At 46.0% G+C, this 19,103-nt stretch overlaps 1 protein-coding gene across 5 annotated transcripts in view; it reads left to right on the top strand.

Moving 5' to 3' along the window:
* MORN1 (MORN repeat containing 1) overlaps positions 1-19,103 on the top strand; it is a 2,351,913-nt gene that overhangs the window by 2,092,822 nt on the left and 239,988 nt on the right. For all 5 annotated transcript variants that reach the window (XM_069610184.1, XM_069610185.1, XM_069610187.1 and 2 more), the window contains one exon: positions 6,414-6,487. In XM_069610184.1, coding sequence (XP_069466285.1) covers positions 6,414-6,487 — 74 coding nt within the window. The remainder of the gene's footprint in view (positions 1-6,413; positions 6,488-19,103) is intronic.

Raw genomic sequence — 19,103 nt, 5'->3', positions numbered from 1 at the left:
TGCTCCTATGTTTGCTGCAACACTTGTCTCACACTGTAGCCTCTTTGTTGCAGTCCTCTGTCTGGTAGCCTGAGATCGGCTCCCTTTCCCAGTGCTGGTCGCTGTCCATTATCTGCGTCGGCCAGGTCACGTGTTCGGAGAGCATGATTTTGAGCTGTGCAGCTCTGAATTATGAGGAATTATTCGTATGAACTGCAGCTTGTGCTTTTGTCATCCAGGGAATGGAATATCATCCGTATCTTGTGGCCTTGGCAGCGGGTCCTGTCTCACACGTTTTGCTCTTTGTCCAGCCTGAATTCAGCTCAGCTCGGCTCTTGCTGAGAGGCCTGCGGCCTGCTGTAATTTCCCTAAATCATTATAATGCAGGTTTCTATCATGTTCATGCTATAGTACCGTCTCCATAGGTTAGTCACACTAGGTTGTGTCAGGTCCCATAGGTGCTCCTGCAGTTTCATAGGGTTATTTGCATGTAAGCATCTGCAAGCTTTGCTCAGGATGTCTTGCTTCTTGCAGTTTTTGCATGGCTGTGTTTGGCTAATGGCAAAAATAATAAAAGCAATGAACGTATGTATATGTGTCCGTCCTCCAACTATAGAACTGTAAACTCGTGTTCTTCATATATTCGAGTGTGTGTTTATGTCCCGCAGTGCGGATGGCACGTGTGCTTCATGTCTAATGCTGCTATGTCGTGGTGTCTCTAACGACATCAGCAACATGGCTTCCTGGTGCTTTAATTTGAGACTGTCAATTGAGGTGTCTTTGGTTATAGCCTGGGGCTCCTCGTCCCCTGTGGGGTAAATGTGTACCGCACCTGGTGTGTAGGGCTGGTTGTGGGTGTGTGGCTGTCTGAGAGGGTATCCTCAACATAATTGTCAACCATCGGGCCTTTGGGGATTTGTCCGAAATAGAATGGGTGATTGCGGTGTTTCCTGGTCTTCTTCCGTGTCATGAATTCCGTGGGGGGGCAGGTGGGGGTAGGCTTCCCCATCCCTCTTCACTCCCTCTTTCGCTCTGTGTCCCACTTTCTCTGTGAGTCTCTCTATATCTCATCTATATTTCTCACTGCTCTATACATGTATCTATCCTTTATCCCACTCTCTGTATCCCTCTCTCTCTCTATATAACTCTCTCTGTTCTGAACTCTCTTCCTCTGTGTGTCTCTCAATTAAACATTTCCTTGTCCACGGTAACCTACACCTCGGTGTGTGCCTGGTGAAATGGCAGCCCTAAGGAACCAATTATGGATGAGAAATGGTTGGTGCATGCTTTGATGGAAAAGTGAACTGAAACACGGCCGCAAAAGTACATAGTACCAACAGGAACATGATGGAAAGGGTAGGCCCAGAATGGTCTATAGGGGAGCAACCAGAATCTGTCAAATGGCTGCGGGCAAAGAAATGTACAAGCTGGGGCATTTCATACCAGCTGGAACTGATGCACACCATACCTGTACAGAAAAACTGTGGTATCCAGTGATTTTACTGAATAGAAAATAAAGAATGAATTTTAAATGAATACAAAACGACGAATAAACACTGAATTAAAAAAAAAATATATGGGGGAGGTAAGGGGTTAGATCTGGTGGTGAGGAGTTTGGGTGGGGTTTTAAACCTGGGAAAGGGTACACAGTACTTACCTGTAACTATTGTTCTCCAGCATGGGTCTGGCATGGATTCACATGCTCATAAATATTCCCTGTCATCAGGCTGGGAATCCTCGGTAAAAGAAAAACAGTTTCACTTACAAAACTGTATTTCTCGCATAAACCAATCACTGTCCTCTGTGTCATACTGCCCCCAGCCAATGACATCCCTCTCCAAAAGCCCCTCCTCTGGCAGCCATTTTCAGAGTTGGTAAGCATGTAAAGTGGCAGTATGACCCAGAAGTGCCTCAGAGGGAAAGGAGGGAGGGTTTGCATGTGAATCCATGCCAGACCCATGCTGGAGGACAATAGTTAGAGGTAAGTAACTTGTTGCTTCTCCAGCATGGGGTCTGGCATGGATTCACATGCTCCTGACTAACGAATACACAGCAGTACAACATTACACAGCCACGGGAGGTGGCAAGGCTCCACAGAAGCAATTCACTTTTACCCCTGGAACAGACTCGCCTCAAGCAAACAGGTTACGTAGTAGTGCTTGGCTGCCTCTGTACTCCTCCCTGGAAACCCTGTCGCAGTAAAACTTTGTGAAGGTGTGCATGGACCTCCATGTAACATCCCTGCAGATGTCCAGCAGGGGCACACCAGCCAGGAATGCTGTCGTCCAATCGATCGCTCTGGTTGAATGGGCTCTCAAACGGCCGGCCGTTTTGCCATCTGATGAAAGTGCATGATGCAGCCGGAGAGCCACCTTGAGTTGGAAGCCTTGGGCAAAGCCTTCCCATGGTTCACAGGACCAAAGTTCACGAACAGCTGTGAAGTCTTTCGAAAACTCTTTGTGTGTGCCACATAGAACTTCAGGGCACGAGTAACATCCAGCGAGTGCAAGCCTCTCTCAGCCAGAGACGTAGGTTTCGGGAAAAAACAGGTAACATTAAAGGTTTGTTGAGGTGTAATTGCGATGGAACCTTTGGAATAAAAGTGGGGGGCGTCCGCAGCACCACCCTCAATTCGTGGAAGGTCAGGTATGGCTGGCGGAGGTGATGGGCACGAGGAGGGACGTTTTTCACAAGAGGAATTTGAGAGGGGTCTGATGCATAGGCTCGAAGGGGGCCCCCATGAGCCTCTTCAGAACCACGTTGAGTTTGAACGCCGGGGCAGGCGCCTTCACTGGCAGGAAAGATGGAAAAGTCCTTTGAGGAACTCCTTAATGAGCCGATGAGACCAAAGTGAAGACCTTCCTGGATACCTGGTGTAGCAGGAGTTTGCTGCCAGATGTACTTTGATCGAGGCGTGCGCCAGTCCAGCCTTGGCCAAGGATAGCAAGTACAGAAGAATCTGCGGGGCCGTGACCCTCAAGGGAGTAATCGTCTGCAACTGTCACCACATAGCAAAGCGCTTCCACTTGTGACCGTAGCACTTCAGAGTCAATGAGGCTCTGACCTTGGCGAGGACCTCCCTGCAGTCCACCAGCAACTCATATCCTCCCAACTCTAGGGATGCAGGAACCAAGCCCTCAGGTTGAGCGTTCCTGGATTGTATCTCCTTCTCTTGTGAGAAGATCTGAGACTGCTGGTAGCTTGACCGGCAGCCACGCTGATAGGCTGAGGAGGTCTGGGTACCAATCTGCCTTGGCCATGCTGGGGCGTTGAGTATCATCCTGTACTGACGCTGTCTGAGTGTGTTGATGACGTGTAGCAGGAGAGGCAATGGAGGAAATGCCTACAGAAACCTCCCTTACCACGGGAAGGAGAACGCGTCCCCCAGACTCCTCAACTGATTGAATCCACTGGCGAACTTCTGCCATTTAGAGTTCACCATCGTCACAAATAGGTCGATCTGGGGCCTGCACCACCTGGCAAAGATGTGATCCACTTGGTCCTGCCAAAGTTTCCACTCATTGCAGCAGCGCCGCTCCCTGCTGAGGGAGTCCGCAAGGGTGTTCTTGACTCCCGCTGGTTGAAGGGGGGCGAGGAACATTTCTTGTTTGACGGCGCAGCGCCACAGTTCCTGCGCTTCCCTGAAGAGGGCCGGTGAGTGAGTGCCCCCTTGTTTCCTGATGTAGAACACTGTGGTGGTGGTGTCCTTGAAGATCCTCACCGCCTTGCCCTTCAGAGACCGAAGGAATGACTTGAGGGCCCAGAACACTGCCACTGCTCCAGCATGTTGATATGGAGATCCTTCTCCTCTGGCAGCCACAGGCCTCTGGTATGAAGACATCTGGTGTGGGCTCCCCAGTATTTCAGGGAAGCGTCCGTCTGACCGTCTCCTGGAATGGAGGGTTTTGTAACCCTGCGCCACAGGCGATGTTGGAGCGGTCGCTCCACCCCCTTATCGCCCGACGGAACTCATCATCCAGATTCCAGACAACTGCACCCAGCAAGCATCCAGGAACTCCTGAAGAGGTTGCATCTGTAACTTGCAGCCTGCAGAGCCAGATGAGGTATATGCGGGATGACATCATGCCGAGCAACGATTTGATTGCCCCCACTGCACAAAACCTCACCAAACTTGAACTGGACAAATTCGGATTGGGCCATATACTTATTTTGAAATGTTTGGTGAGGATTCCTCCGGGGGGAGCAAAGTTATAAGCCACCGAAAAAGTGGTCTTCCTATAAGTTTAGCAACTTAACCATAACTACACAGCCGCTACCGCAGGCCGTGTAATATATGTAAAAGAATCCATATGAAATTCAAACATGAGATCATATAAATATCAAATATCAAGTAGAAAAAGGGAATACATTGGACAGACAAGACATTTATGGGGGATTCTTTTAGTTTTTCATACAAAAGTGACATGAGACCAATGATTGTTTGGCGGTAACTAAAAATAAAATAAATGTAACATACAACATAAAGAGAACTCTTCGGATTGTTTGACATCAGAATTGTACACTCATTTCAAACCAATTGCAATTCCATTGATATGGACAACAGACAGGATACTCACTAGTTGCTGTGAATATGTGGGCGAGCTGTAGCAGGAAGTTTGTCCCATAAGCACCATCAGCATTCTAAGAACAGAACGTGTAAGTCACATTGCGCTGAAGTCAGTTTGCTGAGTTACGCGTGGCAGAGGATCATCTTTGGAGATGTAGGCGATGCAGGTGGGGTTTTTGCTGCAACAGGCATTTTCTTCCAGACTTGGCATCACTTCACAATGATAGCAGCTAGACTAAGTTGAAACTTCTTCCATTCTGCTCGGTTCTGGATGTGGTCATTCTTCATCCCGGTATCATTCATCTCCCCCATTTCTTCATGGCTTTGCCTTGCTTGTATTTCTTTGTCCATGTATTCCGGTTCATTCATGAACCCCTGAATACCAGACAAGTTTTAACAGGAATGAAACCTCAAATAAATTCTGAAACAGGACAAACAAGCATTGGTTATTGCAACAGTTTGGGCTTTTCTGTAGGCATAGCAAAGGCACTTGCCAGGCACTGTGGTAGTGGTATTAACTGGCCATTGGCAGTAGAAGGGGCAAGATGGCGGGAGGGCCTGGGCATCTAATAGCAGTGCCTGGAAAATACCCAATACTTATAAACAAGTCAAAACTTTTGGCTTTGCCAATGCTTGTTTCAAACAGCACTTCAGTGAACAACACGCATAGTGCCAGTAAATCAAGTGGCTGAAAGCAGACCTGGTTTAGACATTTGTATTACATTACTAGTATGTTTACAGCTTGAATTAAGTCATTAAATCTCAGAAGACTGCTTTGAAAAAACACAAACAATTGTAGGCACTTTGAGTGCAACGTTTGATGGTAGGACTTGATTAAAGTGAGCTGAAAGAGTGCCCAGGAGGAGCTGTTTGGGGCGGGGAGGGACACAAATTGGGTGTGAATGGCCATAGGGATTACCATGGCCATGGCAATTGGTGGATAAATAACCAAACAACGCCTTCAGGCTTTATATTAAAAATCAAAGTGGAATTCACAATATGCCTACTAAATAAAATGGACAGACATACCATATAAACAATAATATTTTACAACAATAAAGTTAGGAATCATGAGTGGGCCCATGGTGCCAAAAAGACATCACTATTGACATATTGTGATCGATAATGATTACACAAGGAATATATTATTTAGATGCCCATGGAGGCTACCTCTTTGCAATAGCAGAAAGACATAAATAAACATACTTTTTGCTGTAGGTGAAGGTGCAGTTAGTAGGAGTATGCCACAAACTACGATTCTTGTCTGTCTGAAATAAATAGGACACACACTGAGAGATTCACAACAATAATACTGTCACTGGATAAAGGGTTTCTGATGCAGAGGCATCTTGCGCGTTTCCATGGAGACATGTAAATGCATTGCATACAGAGGACGTTGTGCACTAATGTAATGAGAAGGGGCGTGGTATACCGAATGCGGCAGCTGATGCCAAATACGGGCGCGTGAGTTCTGATTTATTTCCGCCAGGGCAGGGCATGGTGCGATGTGGATGTCATTATGATTGGTAAAATTTAACATGTGAGTGAAACCTTCCTTTAAATTCTGTCCCACCTTTCATTGGCAGCAAGTGTAGGTTTGTTCCCAGTATGGGAGCAGCTGAATGCTTTTGAAGGAATTGTAGTTTTTGGATCTGTTTTTGGGTCAGACCCAAGCAGACGCACAGTTACAGTAGTGTGATCCGGACAGTGGCAGTCCCGTCTAGCATGTGAATCGGGGAAGGGTGAACGAAGATGTCTGCTCTCTGACGCACTGGGAACATGGCGATTCCCAGGCTTATCTAACACTGGCATATGTTGTGCTTCCTTTCTGGCATTCATCTTTAATGTTTGTTTTTCTGTCTTTCAGAACTGAGCTAACGGTAAAAGGAAGCAAATCCAAGAAGGAGCAGCCCTCGGTAGATGATAGTGTCGTGAGACCTGGTAAGTTTCTTTTTTGGGTTGGAAAGCTTTGTGGAAGTGTAACTCTCACGTAGCGTTTGGTGCAGGGTATCGGCGAAAAGTGTGCCTGCTTTAGCTTTGGCTGATTGATGGCACAATTACCAATTGCCAACGTTTGACATGTAAATGGTGGAGAAGTAAAGGGACAGACTACACTAAGGCCCTCAGTAAGAGGTTGCCGGTACACTGTAAAAGTGCCACTAATAACATTTACCAGCACTTTTACCGCACTGGCCAACTACAACTTTTCTGATAGGCGTGACGGTAAATATGACCCAACCGGCAAATGAATACCTGTATTACCAGTACGGTAATGCAGTTGTCAGTAACTGTGGCAAAATCCCCCATCCGTGGAAATGGGGATTTACCATGAATACTGACACTTGTAATCTGCCGGTATTATTGGCAGACAAGTGCCATATACCGCCGGGATACCGGCGTCCCTGTAATGAGGCCTTAAGTGCATTATTTCAACCATTCCACTTTGTTTATCCATCTGAATGCAATGTAGTCCATAACATTTTATTTATTTTATTAATTGAACATTTGTATGACACTTATACAGCAGAAAGTGTTTCAAGGTGATACAAGACGAAAAGGGAAGAGGCAACGAGAGGATAAAACAACAAGAAACGGTTGTACTAGGCCTTGTGATATTCGGATCGTGCAAGTGCAGTAAATAAAGTGCAGGGATGAGGCCGGGTGAGTGCTAGGGGAGCCCATGGAGGGCAGGTGCAAAGGGAGGCAGGGCTAAGGGTAAAGTGTGAGGAACAAGGGTGGACCTGAATAGGTAGGCTAGTCAGGGAAAGGAGCCCAATGGCAAGTGCTGGAAATGGGGTACTGCGGAAGACTGGAAAGGGGAAAGCCTAGCCCCAGTAGAACTCAGAAGGGACAGGAAGCCAGTCGTGGCAGCTGGGGGATGGTGGGGCATTAGCACGGGAGGGAGAGAGGGAGGAAGGAGGAGAAGAGGAAAGTCTTAAGGAGTTGCTTAAACTTAAGGAGATCCGGCCCAAGTCTGAGAGGGACAGGGATGCCATTCCAGAGAGAGGCTCCTGCTGAGGAAAGAAATGTACTTCTTACTCTCTGCTTGGAGAAACGATAACCTGCAGAGTATTGGAGCTAGAGGACTGAAGGATGGTGAGGGGGGGGGCAAAGGAGGACGGCCAGAGATTAGGGGGGAAGAAAGGGGCCGGAGTTCTAATGGGAAGCATCTCAGTCTTACTGGCATTAGGACAGAGATCATTAGCAGCGCACCATGACTGAATACCAGTCAGACAATCGGGATTGAGAGAGGAAGGATAGGAGGTGGAGGAGGGCAGCTTAAAGGAAAGCTGTGTGTCATCAGCATAACAATGGAAGCGAGGGCTAAGGTGGAGATCCAGTGGGCAAGGTAAATGTTGAAAAGCCATGGCGACAGGATAGAGCCCTCTGGAACCTGTGAAGGTGGATTTGATATGAAAGAGATCAACCAAGCCAGTGCATGGTCCGTGATGCCCTGAGTATCAGAGACGATTGAAGAGGGTGGCATGATTGACAGTGTTGAAGGCTGAGAACAGAAGGAGAGCATGAATCGAGATTAAAGAGCAAGTCGGGAAAGGTGTTCAGGAGAGCATGTTCCATTCCTCCGGCTGCTCTGAAGCCAGACTGGTGGTCATGGAGACAGCCAACAGCTTCAGTGTGGTGGGCAAGTTGGAAGATGGCCAACTTCTCCAATAGTTTTCCCAATAAGGGCGTAGCGGAAATAGGGCGGTAGTTAGCCGGGTAGGAAGGGTCCGGAGACAGCTTTTTTTAAGAGGGGTTGCACAAGAGAGTGCTTGAGAGGTTGTGGGAAGGAGCCAGAGGCAAAAGAGTGGTTGCAGAACTACTCCAAAGAGGGAGCGAGGGCGGCAATATTGTCCTTAATAGTTCTAGAGGAGCAGGGAAGCTACTGTTTGGAGGATACTTTCATAGAGCAAACAGTCTTGGTGACCTCATCCGGTGCAATGGGCAAGAAGCAGGAGAATAGGAGGAGGGAGAGAGAGGGGCCAATGGAGGCGTGAGAGCAGGTGGAGAAGGGAGTGATGAGGATAGTGAGGACAGGATGCCCTGAGTTTTGGTTGTGAAGTGGGAGGCTAAGGCTATGCAGAGGGCCTGGGAAGGAAGAGAAGTAGAGACTACGGTAGAATTGGCAATTTCCTCATAGATTTTGAAATGTTCATCTTTGTTGTTTGTGTCCCCCGAGATTCAGGCTTGGATATTGGCCCACTTCTTGGAACGGATGGAGTGTCTGCAATGCCTTTGGAGCAGGAGGCAGGCCAGTTTGGCAGAGAAAGTGCGAGAAGCCAACCATTTCCATGCCACAACTTGATTTTTGGCAAGGCTAGGTCCGAATCGTACCAACTGTTGCTTTTGGAGACAGGCTTCATGCGGATCCTCATGGCAGGGGCAAGGATGCCAAGGGTGTTCGAGGTGGAAAGGTGATGTTTAGCAAGGGCTCATCCAGAATGAGAGTCGAGAGCAGGAGTCAGGTGAGGGATAAAGGAGGCTGCAAAGGCATCTACTGACACTCGCTTCATATGTTGGATGACAGAGAATGAGGCTGCCAGTACAGGCAGATGCTTAGCCGAGGAGCCCAGGATCTCCAAGTGGGAGGAGAGGAGAGAGTGGTCAGACCAAGAGATAGGTGTACTCAGAGGGTTAGAGAGAGAAAGGTCAGCTGAGATGAGCGCATCTAGAGTGTGCCAGGCTGAGTGGGTCAGACCAGAGGGAAGAATGGTGAGGGAGAAAGAGTCACAGAGTTTGCAGAAGGGGAGGGCTAAATCGGGGAATCAAGATGAATATTAAAGTGTCCAAGCAGAATCTTCGAGGTCAGGAGGCAAGAGGTGAGGTCGCCCTATTCCGATAGGAAGAGGGACACCAGCCCTGGGGTCCTGTAGGTGGTAGCAAGAGTGATCAATAGGGTAGGGGAGATGCAAAGCTTGCAGACAAGACATTCAAAGGAAGCATAGGGTTGAATGGGAATGATAGAAGTAGGGATCCATTCAGGGAAGACAAGGCCACGCTGCCTCCAGGCTGGTTAGGCCTGGACTTGGAGAAGATCTTTTTTTTTTTTTTTTTGGCAAAAATGTGCCTTTAAAAAAAGAAACACGTACAACATTACAACATTACAATTGTCCGTTTTTCCCCTCATAGGTTCTTCATGTATCCATCCAGCGACCTACCCTAGTCATCACAATGGCCCACAAACCCTGTTCTAGCATTCATCCGCTGTCACCTTCTTATGTACCCTGTCTGCACATATTTTTCTACATTTAGTTATTACGTCAACAGTTTTTCCAGCAGTGTCAAAAAACGGATTAAAGCATAGTTCAGCTGCTTCTCCCGACTGTCAAACAAGGCTTGCCACCATGCATCTGCACTTGGCGTTTGATATTTAATTAGCTGTGGCCCCAATGTCAGTGATCTTTGCTCATGTAGCCCTTTACAGGAGAGTGTTAGATGTTTTAATGTTTCTTCCGTCTGATTGCAGAATCTGCACTCTGCATTGGTGTCTTCTGTTTTACGTGACTCTCTTAACCACTCTTTAGTTTTGAAGACATTAAGTCGAAACTGTATATACAAGGATCTAATACCATTATCTGGATACATTTCGACATGGTTCTGCAACTTGTTTAACTTTCTGGCTTCAAGCGGGGCATCTTTCATTAGCTTATTAGATGTCCTTAGATCCCCGGTCAGAATCCAATCTAGTTGCCAGACCTTGCTTTTTGCTGCATTCGGATTGTCGTGAAGAGTTTTAAGATCTATATTGTAAAAGGCCAAAATTGCCTCACAACGTTGTTCCAGAGAGATAAAAGGCACTCAGGGTTTCCCTTGCTTGGATTATGAAGTAACTCAAACTGCAGGGCTACTTCTTTCATGGTCAACTTCCGGAATAGACTCAGCAGGTTCCAACTAACTTGTGCATTGATTGATATTAGATATAGTTCATATCTGATGCAAGCAGTTGAGGTTCCCTTCGGTAATTGCAGGGCTCATACCCAAAGGATGCTTTCTAGAGTCGACCAAACATCTGAGGAGCATCCAAATGCGTTTTCTGTGCCGTATATAAGTGCAGGCACTACCTTTTGGCAGAAGAAGTTCCTTACCGGTTTTATAGAAAATTTGCCATACTTCTTGTGTAAGACGCTTCCTTGGCAAGCAAATTGCCGACATTTGGTTTTGGCGACCTCTTCCCAGGGGCTATCGTTCAGATTGGCATTGATTTGCATGCCCAAGTATCTTCTGTTCGTTATGTTACTTAGGCTTACATTCCCCAGATGCCATTTAAATGTCTTCTTCTTTGAGTTCTTCAAATTTTGAAATGTTAGCACCTCACACTATTTTTGTTAATCTGTAAACCGTTATCTCTTACATACTGTTCCACGGCATCCATCTTACGCTGTAGACCTATTGGTGTGGAATCCAGTAATATCAGGTCATTTGCATACAACATCCAACTTATTGGTGAGCCATGTTTTTTCGGAGAGAACGATCGGACGTTATCAATCGCTCCTCCAATATCTGATAGGAATAGATTGAATATTATTGCAGCCAATGGGCAACCCTGCTTAACTCCGCAAAAGGTGTTAATAGCTTCAGAAAGGGTGCCCTTTTGATCCAGTCGGATCTTAATACTTGTGCTAGTGTGTAATTCACGGATGGCTGCGATCAGATTTTCAGGGCACTCCCAAGTCTTCATTTTGCCCCTTAATAGGTCTCGAAGTCCTGTTGAAGGCATGGAGAAGTCAATCAGGGCTAGATACACCTTGGTTCCAGCTCTTATGGATTCCATTTTGAGTAAATGTATCAATAATAGATTCAAGGCGCATCCAACTCCCTTGACAAAACCAGTCTGACGTGGGTCGAGATGTTTGGATTCGGCTGCCCATTTCACTAGTTGTTGCTGTAGTAGGGTTGCATACACTTTGCCCAACACATCTAGTAGCGCAATGGGTCGATAGTCCTTTGGATCAGCGCGGTTCCCTTTTTTAATGATTGGAATAATTATCGCGCTTTTCCACGATTCCGGGCTTTTACAATTGGCCGATATTCTGTTAAACAAAGCGTAGCATAATTCTGTCCACAGCTCCGGATTTTCTTTAATAGTGTGGTTTGTTAAGCCGTCGGGACCTGGGGCTCTAGAGGAGCTAGCTTTGCCTGGGGCTCTAGAGGAGCTAGCTTTTTTTAGTACCTCTTCAATGTCGCTTTTTTCAAATTTTAAATTCCAGCTTTCAAGATTGGAAGGTGAGCTCTCTCTTACAGTTCTTCTTTTGCTATATAGTTCCGAGAAATGTTTTACCCATTCAGCTTCAGTTATAACATTAGCCAGCAAGGCCATTTGCGGTGCTCCTTCATTATTAATTAACTTCCAGAATTCCGAAGAGTTTTTGTTTTGCAGCTTTTACATTATTAGCTCTGAGTCATTTTGCAACATGACTGCTTTGTGGTTTCGTAGCCAATGTTTATATTTTTGTTTACATACTCTTTTTGCGTTTAAGTAGGTGTTAAGATCCAATTTTGGCAGATGTCTTATTTGCGCTCTCAGTTCTCTCTACCTTTTTCTCACCTCTAGATCAAATTTGTGTTTTGCGACAAAACCACAGGCTTTAGAGCCCTGTTGTTTCTCTTTGAAATCGGCTAGGAGATGGATATACTTGGTTTCTTTTTGCTCTTCTACATACGAGGTTATGATGTGTGTGACCTCCATCTTCTTTGACCTCAATCTCACTCTGTTAGATTCGATCAATGGAGGAAAGTTCCATGCTGGACATTTGGGTCCATTAGTTGTAGCAAGTGACAATATGACTAAGTCATGATCACTAAGGGACGTGTGATGCACCTGGAGTGAGATCGACATTTGGTGTACTTTCTCGCTGACATAGAAATAGTCAAGCGTAGATCGCTGATTACCTCTGGACCACGTAGGTTTGGCCGGGATGTCGCCTGCAATGTTTCCATTCATCTGCATCAGGTTTCTTAGTTCCATCTCTAACATCCATTGACTAGCAAGTTGTGTTTTATTATGATTATTCACTTTTATATCTTTATTTGGTGCTAGACAGTTCATATTCAGGTCTCCACAAATCACAATATTGGCAGCAGCATCCGCCTCTAGCCATTCGTCTATGACCGATGTGACTTCATCTATGTAGCTAATGCCGCATGTTGTTTTTTGGTTCCAGTATAGATTTAGAAAATGCATTTTCCTGACACCTGTGTTCTTCTGTGCAATTGTGGTTGCCTGAATATAGTGGGACACATTCTCCGATTTGATAATGTAGTGTCCAGAACTTTCTTTCACCAAGGTTAAGAGGCCTGCCATGGGTCTACCCAGCGTTTGTTTAATGGCGGGATTAAATGCAATCTCATAGTCTCCAGAGATAGGGCAGTTGCCCATCCACGTCTCTTGTAGACAAACCATATCCAGCTCAGAAAGCCAGCTCTCTTGAAACAGATGTGAAAATCCTCTGGTATTCCAGGATCTGATCTTAATCGTTGGTGTCTTGGGCTCCGATTGGCATTAACTTTGAGTTGTCTTATTCAGGGCTTTGGCGAGCCACCCCCAGTTTTCGGTTAGTTCCTTCTCAGAGTTTCTCACTTCATTTGTGCTGGTTTTCATGTTGGAGGCTTGATGACTAGCAAATGTTATTTGGATTTGCTCCCCCAAGTCGTTTGCATTGTATGACACATTTTTTGAGTCGTATTTACTTTCGAAGTCCCGATTTGGCTGGTACTTCGGGGCCTGTCGCGTTGGCGCTGATATCTGAGCCTCGGTAGAATTCTTCCTGTCAGGCGAAGCTGACCAAGCTTCTGTGTGCTCTTGAGTATGTTCGTTATAATTGTCTCTGTCAGTTAATTCCAAAATGTCAAACCCTAGTGACATCATCTCCGACGTTGCCTCTAGGATAATGTTAAATATCATTTTTGACTTCAGATGAAGAATCACATGATCATTCAGGCCTTCTTGCGGTAATTCCACCGTTTGACTGTCAAACGATTGTATGGTTCTCAGGCGCGGTACACAGTGCAAGAGGCGTAGTACGTTGTTATGGTTCATGATCAGATCGTCTTCACTTTCAATTCTTTCTAGTTTCAGTTTGTACAATGCAACAGGATTTTTGCCGACTTTATTTTGTGTTTGGAATGTTGCTTGTGTTTTAGACTCCTCGAGCATCTTTTTCGGCACAAATTCCTTTCTTGCAAATGACCCCTTCCCATTTTGTTTAATGGGTACAAACTTTCTGACTTCAGATAACACCCCTCGAGTTTCCTTCAAGCATTCTAAATAAGGGGTGTCTTTAGTTGTGTCCATCTCCCATTTTTCTCTGTCAGCATTTTTCTTGATGAGGTTATCTCTCTTTTCTTTCATTGTGAGAAAGATCGGGCTTGTCTCTGAGTGCAGCTCTTCTACCACTTTTACCAGTTTCGGTTTCAGCAAACATATTCTTTGGGGAGTTTATTCAGTGGGAGCCAACGTTGGAATCATGTTTTTTGGCTCAGACTTAGTCGTTTCCTTCTCTTGAAGGGGAACCTTGTGGCCTATCGATGTCCCATTTAACAGCGCAGCTTTGTGTGCTTCCGATTCGTCTACATCCTCATAGGTGGACAAGCTCAATAATTCATTAATTTGCTCATTGTCCTTATTAACATCCACAGGTGTTTTTTCTTCTAACTCACCTACAGTTGCCATATCGGAGTTCTTCTTGTGCTAGATTTGAATTGTTGCACTTAGCTTTTGATTTTCCGCTCTTAGATTTTGATTTACAGTAACTTTTACAGTCTTTATGTTATGTAAGAACTTTCTAGAGTTGTTACAGCGACGAAAGTTCTTAATGCATTGGTTTTTAGACTTTTTACATTGTGACGGTTTTTTGACTTGGATTTTAGATGTATCAATCAATTGATTAGTGTTTCCCTTGAAGATCGGAAAGATATCATTATTTCTTGTCTCCTCTGTTTCAGGGATCATTAAATTTAAATCGCTGACTTGAAGGGTTCCGCTTTTGCTCACGTCTGATGAGGTAGTTGGTGTTTGTGGGTCCAGCATAGCTGGATTATCTGATGATCTTGTTTTTTCCAAAATACTTTCGGAGCAAGACATATTTTCTAGGTCGGGAGCCTCTCTTCTAACAGCCTCAAGTGCAGTAGAGCATGGTGTATGGATTTCCATCGGATTATCCAGTACTTCAGTTCTCTTATGAGTTACCAGGCTTTTTGCCTTTTGTGTTTTATCTTGCTTGGTGGATTAATCTTTAGTTAAGTCTATAGGAGGCAGCATTGGGTCATTCTCTTCGTGACTTCGACCTGACGTACATGCTATGTGTTCAAGTGAGGAGGCTGCAGTGTTCGAGGAAGGTGCCAGATTTGCAGTCGCCTGACCGCTCATTCTCTTGTTCGATATACTCAGTTCCTGTTGATTCGGAGTGGCCAGCATAGTCTTCTCTCTAGCGAGCTCAGGTGAATTTTTCTTTGTTTTTAATAAGTTAAGTGCCTCTTTCGTGATTTCAGCCAGCAGCTTTATTTCCATGCTATTAGTTTTTTTTTGATCCAGCGGGGTGTTTAAGGAAGCCTCTATTCTTTTGTTGGAATCGCGCTGTATCTGGTTGGTTAATGTAATTTCCATATCCATGCCTACCAATTTTGAATTCATCATTGCGACCAAGGTGGTCAGGTCTTTGAGGTTCCCATCCACTTGCTCGTAGAGTTTTATGAATGGAGCTATTGAAATGGCAAGCGACGACATCACTAGGGGTTGGATCTCTTTCATTATACAACCCACTAACTCAGAACGTGACTCCTTATTCCTTTGTTGAAAAGAAGCCTGCTGTCGAGGTTTAGAGTATCTTGATTTGATGTAGTTTTGATCTGAGGTAAACGAGTCAGGGGATGAAGATGAAGAGATAGATGATTTTCTTGCCTTATGTGCACCGCTATGCATTTGAGCATCTGTTAAAATACTCTTTATTGGCAGGACTGGTGGATTCGTGCCTTTCCTCTGTGAGCACGGCAGGGTAGGAGATACACTATTTTCAATGCGCCTGCGTTTCCCATAGGTGTTATTCCAATTCCGCATTGACGAGACACTCAAAGACTCATGCATTACTTCTGTGATGTTTTTAATGGCCTCTTTGCTACTGGGCTTTTGTCTCGTAGCCTCCACATTTTCTTTAATGGCAGAGCGGCGTGATTTGTTTATAGAGGAAATGTCGTTTAGTATTTTATTGACGACCTCCAACGAGTTTCGTCTATTTGTTCCCGTAGTATTGAGCTCATCGCAGCATAGAGTCTCTATTGTGGAGTGATGGGCTTTCAGGAATACTTCGTCATCATTTGAGATGACTTCGTGCAAAGGGCTTTTATTCTCAGGCAAAGCATTGGGGAACGCGAAGTCTTTGCAACTTTTGGAATTTATACAAAGAGCCTCCTCTCCATTTGTCTGGAGGCTCTTTGAGGTAGTTTGTGTGAGTCTGTCGCCCATCGTAAGCGAGCTTCTGGTGGGATCCTCGGTCTGACAGACTGGAAACATGGTTCCACTTGCATCAGTGGCCAGACTCGCCCCCCTCTCCATCTTTGAAGGACGGCCTACAGAGAGAACCAGAAGGATCTGGCACATGATCACAAACACATTGGCTCTCAGCTTCACAGAGTGAGTCTCCTTCGAGGGCTTCATCAAGAATTAAACTGATGGGACACAGGTCGGCCGGGCAGCTCACCATCCGATTTGAGCTCACAGCATGTGGATGTGTAATGTCTTGGTGATTAATGTTAGTGAGGTCAACGACCTCCTTTTCGCTCGTGAGGGTGTCACCGTCTGTTTTGGAGTGTAGGCTCCCGAATTGTGCCTGGTCTGTAACAGTAGTCAGACCGTGTTTGAGAGCAAAGTCAGGTGTTAGGCTGTTTCCCTCACCCTTGCAGTCGCAGTCAGACTTACTTGCAGGGGCGCGTGTGGTTTTGCTCGAGGAAACTAGCGAATTCTAGCGGCGCATCTGTAATCTAGTTTGATGATTAATCTGATTCTCATTATGTGTTGGAGCGCTTGGCACCTGTTTCAGGCGTGCCGAATGTTCAGTAATGGATTTGCCATATGTTGCAGACATCCTACGCCTGCCCTTTCCAGGCGTGAGAGCACAGATGTGCTCAGTCAATCAGGTTTTTATTTTCAATAGGTTTGTCCAACCGGGTTGGGTCGGTTAGGGCCAGTAATCTCACGGGGCTCACAGGGATCAAAGGGGTCAACCCCCCTGGCCCGGGCCCAGCTGTTGGAGTAATGCACTAGGATACAAAATTCACAGTTTACAGATCACTATTGTCAATGGCCAAGGATACGAGTTGCGTTAAGGCACTAATCAGATCAGCTCACCTTATACGTCCGAGGCAGTAGGTGGCAGTAGATGAACTCAACAGCTGTTCGCCGCTCTGCTGGAGTTCTGCTAAAGTTCACACAAGGCAGCAGTCAATTGCGCTAAGACCAACAGCGTAGCGTTCACACGTCGTGATCCTGTTGAGATCACGGCAGATCACTTTTCGTCCACTTTCCGCTCTGCGGCAGAATGGCCGTTTGAAATGTTCACGCTGAAAGCAGGGGAACATGGCACACCTCCAGGCACACCTCCAGGCAGTAATAGCAGCAGGCAGATCAGGCAGGTCACGGCTTCACGGCAGATCACTTTTCGTCCACTTTCCGCATTTTGCTAGACATAAACTTTGATGCGCCTACCGCGCTGATGTGGGTCTTGTTACAGTGGTGTATGGCTCCACTCTGAAGCCCGGTCACTGTGTGCAAGATCTTATAGCCCCCAGGAAGATGAGTGTCAAAAGCAGTGACAGAGCCTGCATTGAGCCACGTCTCGGAGCGCGAGAACGTCAAGGTAAAAGTCTTCAAAGTGGTGACAGATGTCAGAGAAGTGTTTGACAGCAGAGTGCGAATTGAGGGTAGCTAAGGGAAGCTGGTTGCCCCTTTTAAAGGGTTTCCAACGAGGGTTACAGGGGCACCGTACCACCACCGGAGGGGGGAAACAAAGAGGGGGAGATGAAGTGTCAGGAAAAGGGAGTAAATTGAAGAGAGGTGGACGACGCCAGTCAAGAAGGAGGAGGATGGGCTGAGAGCCCTGGGCCATGATAATGCCATTCAGGTAGACATTGATGATGCACCTGGATGGTGACAAGTGTGCCACGAGCACGTCCCACCTGGTTCCAACATCAATTGGAGAGGAGGAAAAAGTGGAGAGGACAAAGACCATATGTGGAGTCCATAGGTCCAGAGAGGAAATGACAAATAGAATGCCTGGAGGAAGCATTGACATAGGTGTCGGCAATGGGCAGACCAGACATTAGTGCACATCCACACTTACACGATAGCAGCTGGAGAGTGACACAACATACCTGCTCTCCCCTAACATTTTGGTGCTGTCCCTACCCAGCCACTTTACTTGGCTTTGCTAGAGTAGCAGGGGAGGGAAACTGTTATGTTCATGTACTCACTTGGTTCCCTTTTGGGGCACGCTATAAAAAGCAGCGATGCTGAGATCACAGCACGGAAATCTAGTCACACAGCTCTCCAACATCACTGCACAAATACAGCCATCTCCCTACTTCCACTGCTAACGGCAGCAGGGACAGGGAGGGAGAGGCTGCAGAGGGACAGCACAAGAGGCAGGACCCAGCATCCTGCATTTGTTTTACCCCAACCACCTAACACATCTTGCAGGCTACAGCAGCTGGACCAGTGGATTGGGTGGCAAAGGGGTTCTTGTTTAGTAGGTATGTTGGAATCTGCCAAGGTTGGACCTAGTCGATATTAACGAAATGGATCATAATGTGCCGGGGGAGGTTCTGGAATCTGGTCATTCTATGTCAACTTCATATAAAGCATTCTGGAACCTTTGGGCTAACAGGGTATAATGTGATCTGTTTATGTTTGTGTTTATTTATCAACTTGAACGAACACTTGTCTGCCTCCTAAGAACATTCTTGACGTTTTAAAGACATTGTAGCAAACATAATAAATACTGAAAGGTACAGCAAGTACATTAAGCAAGAATGAAAACACAAAAAGGCAAGCAACCATGATGAAAGCAGGAGTAGAAACTGCAACACAATCCCAGCAGGTCAGACAGGCATACAGAAGGAGGTCTAACGTGACTATACCACTAGATTCTGAAGCCCCCTCAGAAGAAAAAGCCCCTGGTGAGATAAAGGATCTCATCCCCAAGAGGGAAAGGGGAAAATCATGGTAGAGCAGCCACAATACCCAACTCCCCACCTAGGGGGACCCTAGCAGTCATACAATATCAAGCTTGCTGTCTAATAATCCAAGGAGCTTCACATCTAAGTCTACCACACTGCCCACGTTTGATGTCTGAGGAGAAAGATCTAAGTAAGGAATGGAGGAGAGGGAGATAGGGCAATAGAGGGATAATAAGAAGAGAATGGGGATATGTAACCTCCATGTAGTAGATATTAACAATGTCCACAGTAAACAATGGGCAACAGAAGGAATGCTGGCACATAGGCAAAATCCCAACCACTGTTACATGACAATGTCAATGCTTTCACTTGAGCATTAATCAAACATGCA

This window comes from Ambystoma mexicanum, chromosome 8 (genome assembly GCF_040938575.1).
Source record: "Ambystoma mexicanum isolate Mex_15411 chromosome 8, UKY_AmexF1_1, whole genome shotgun sequence".
Classification (NCBI taxonomy): Eukaryota; Metazoa; Chordata; class Amphibia; order Caudata; family Ambystomatidae; genus Ambystoma; species Ambystoma mexicanum.
The sequence above is the reverse complement of the archived record's forward strand: the minus strand, read 5'-3'. Positions and strand labels throughout refer to the sequence as shown.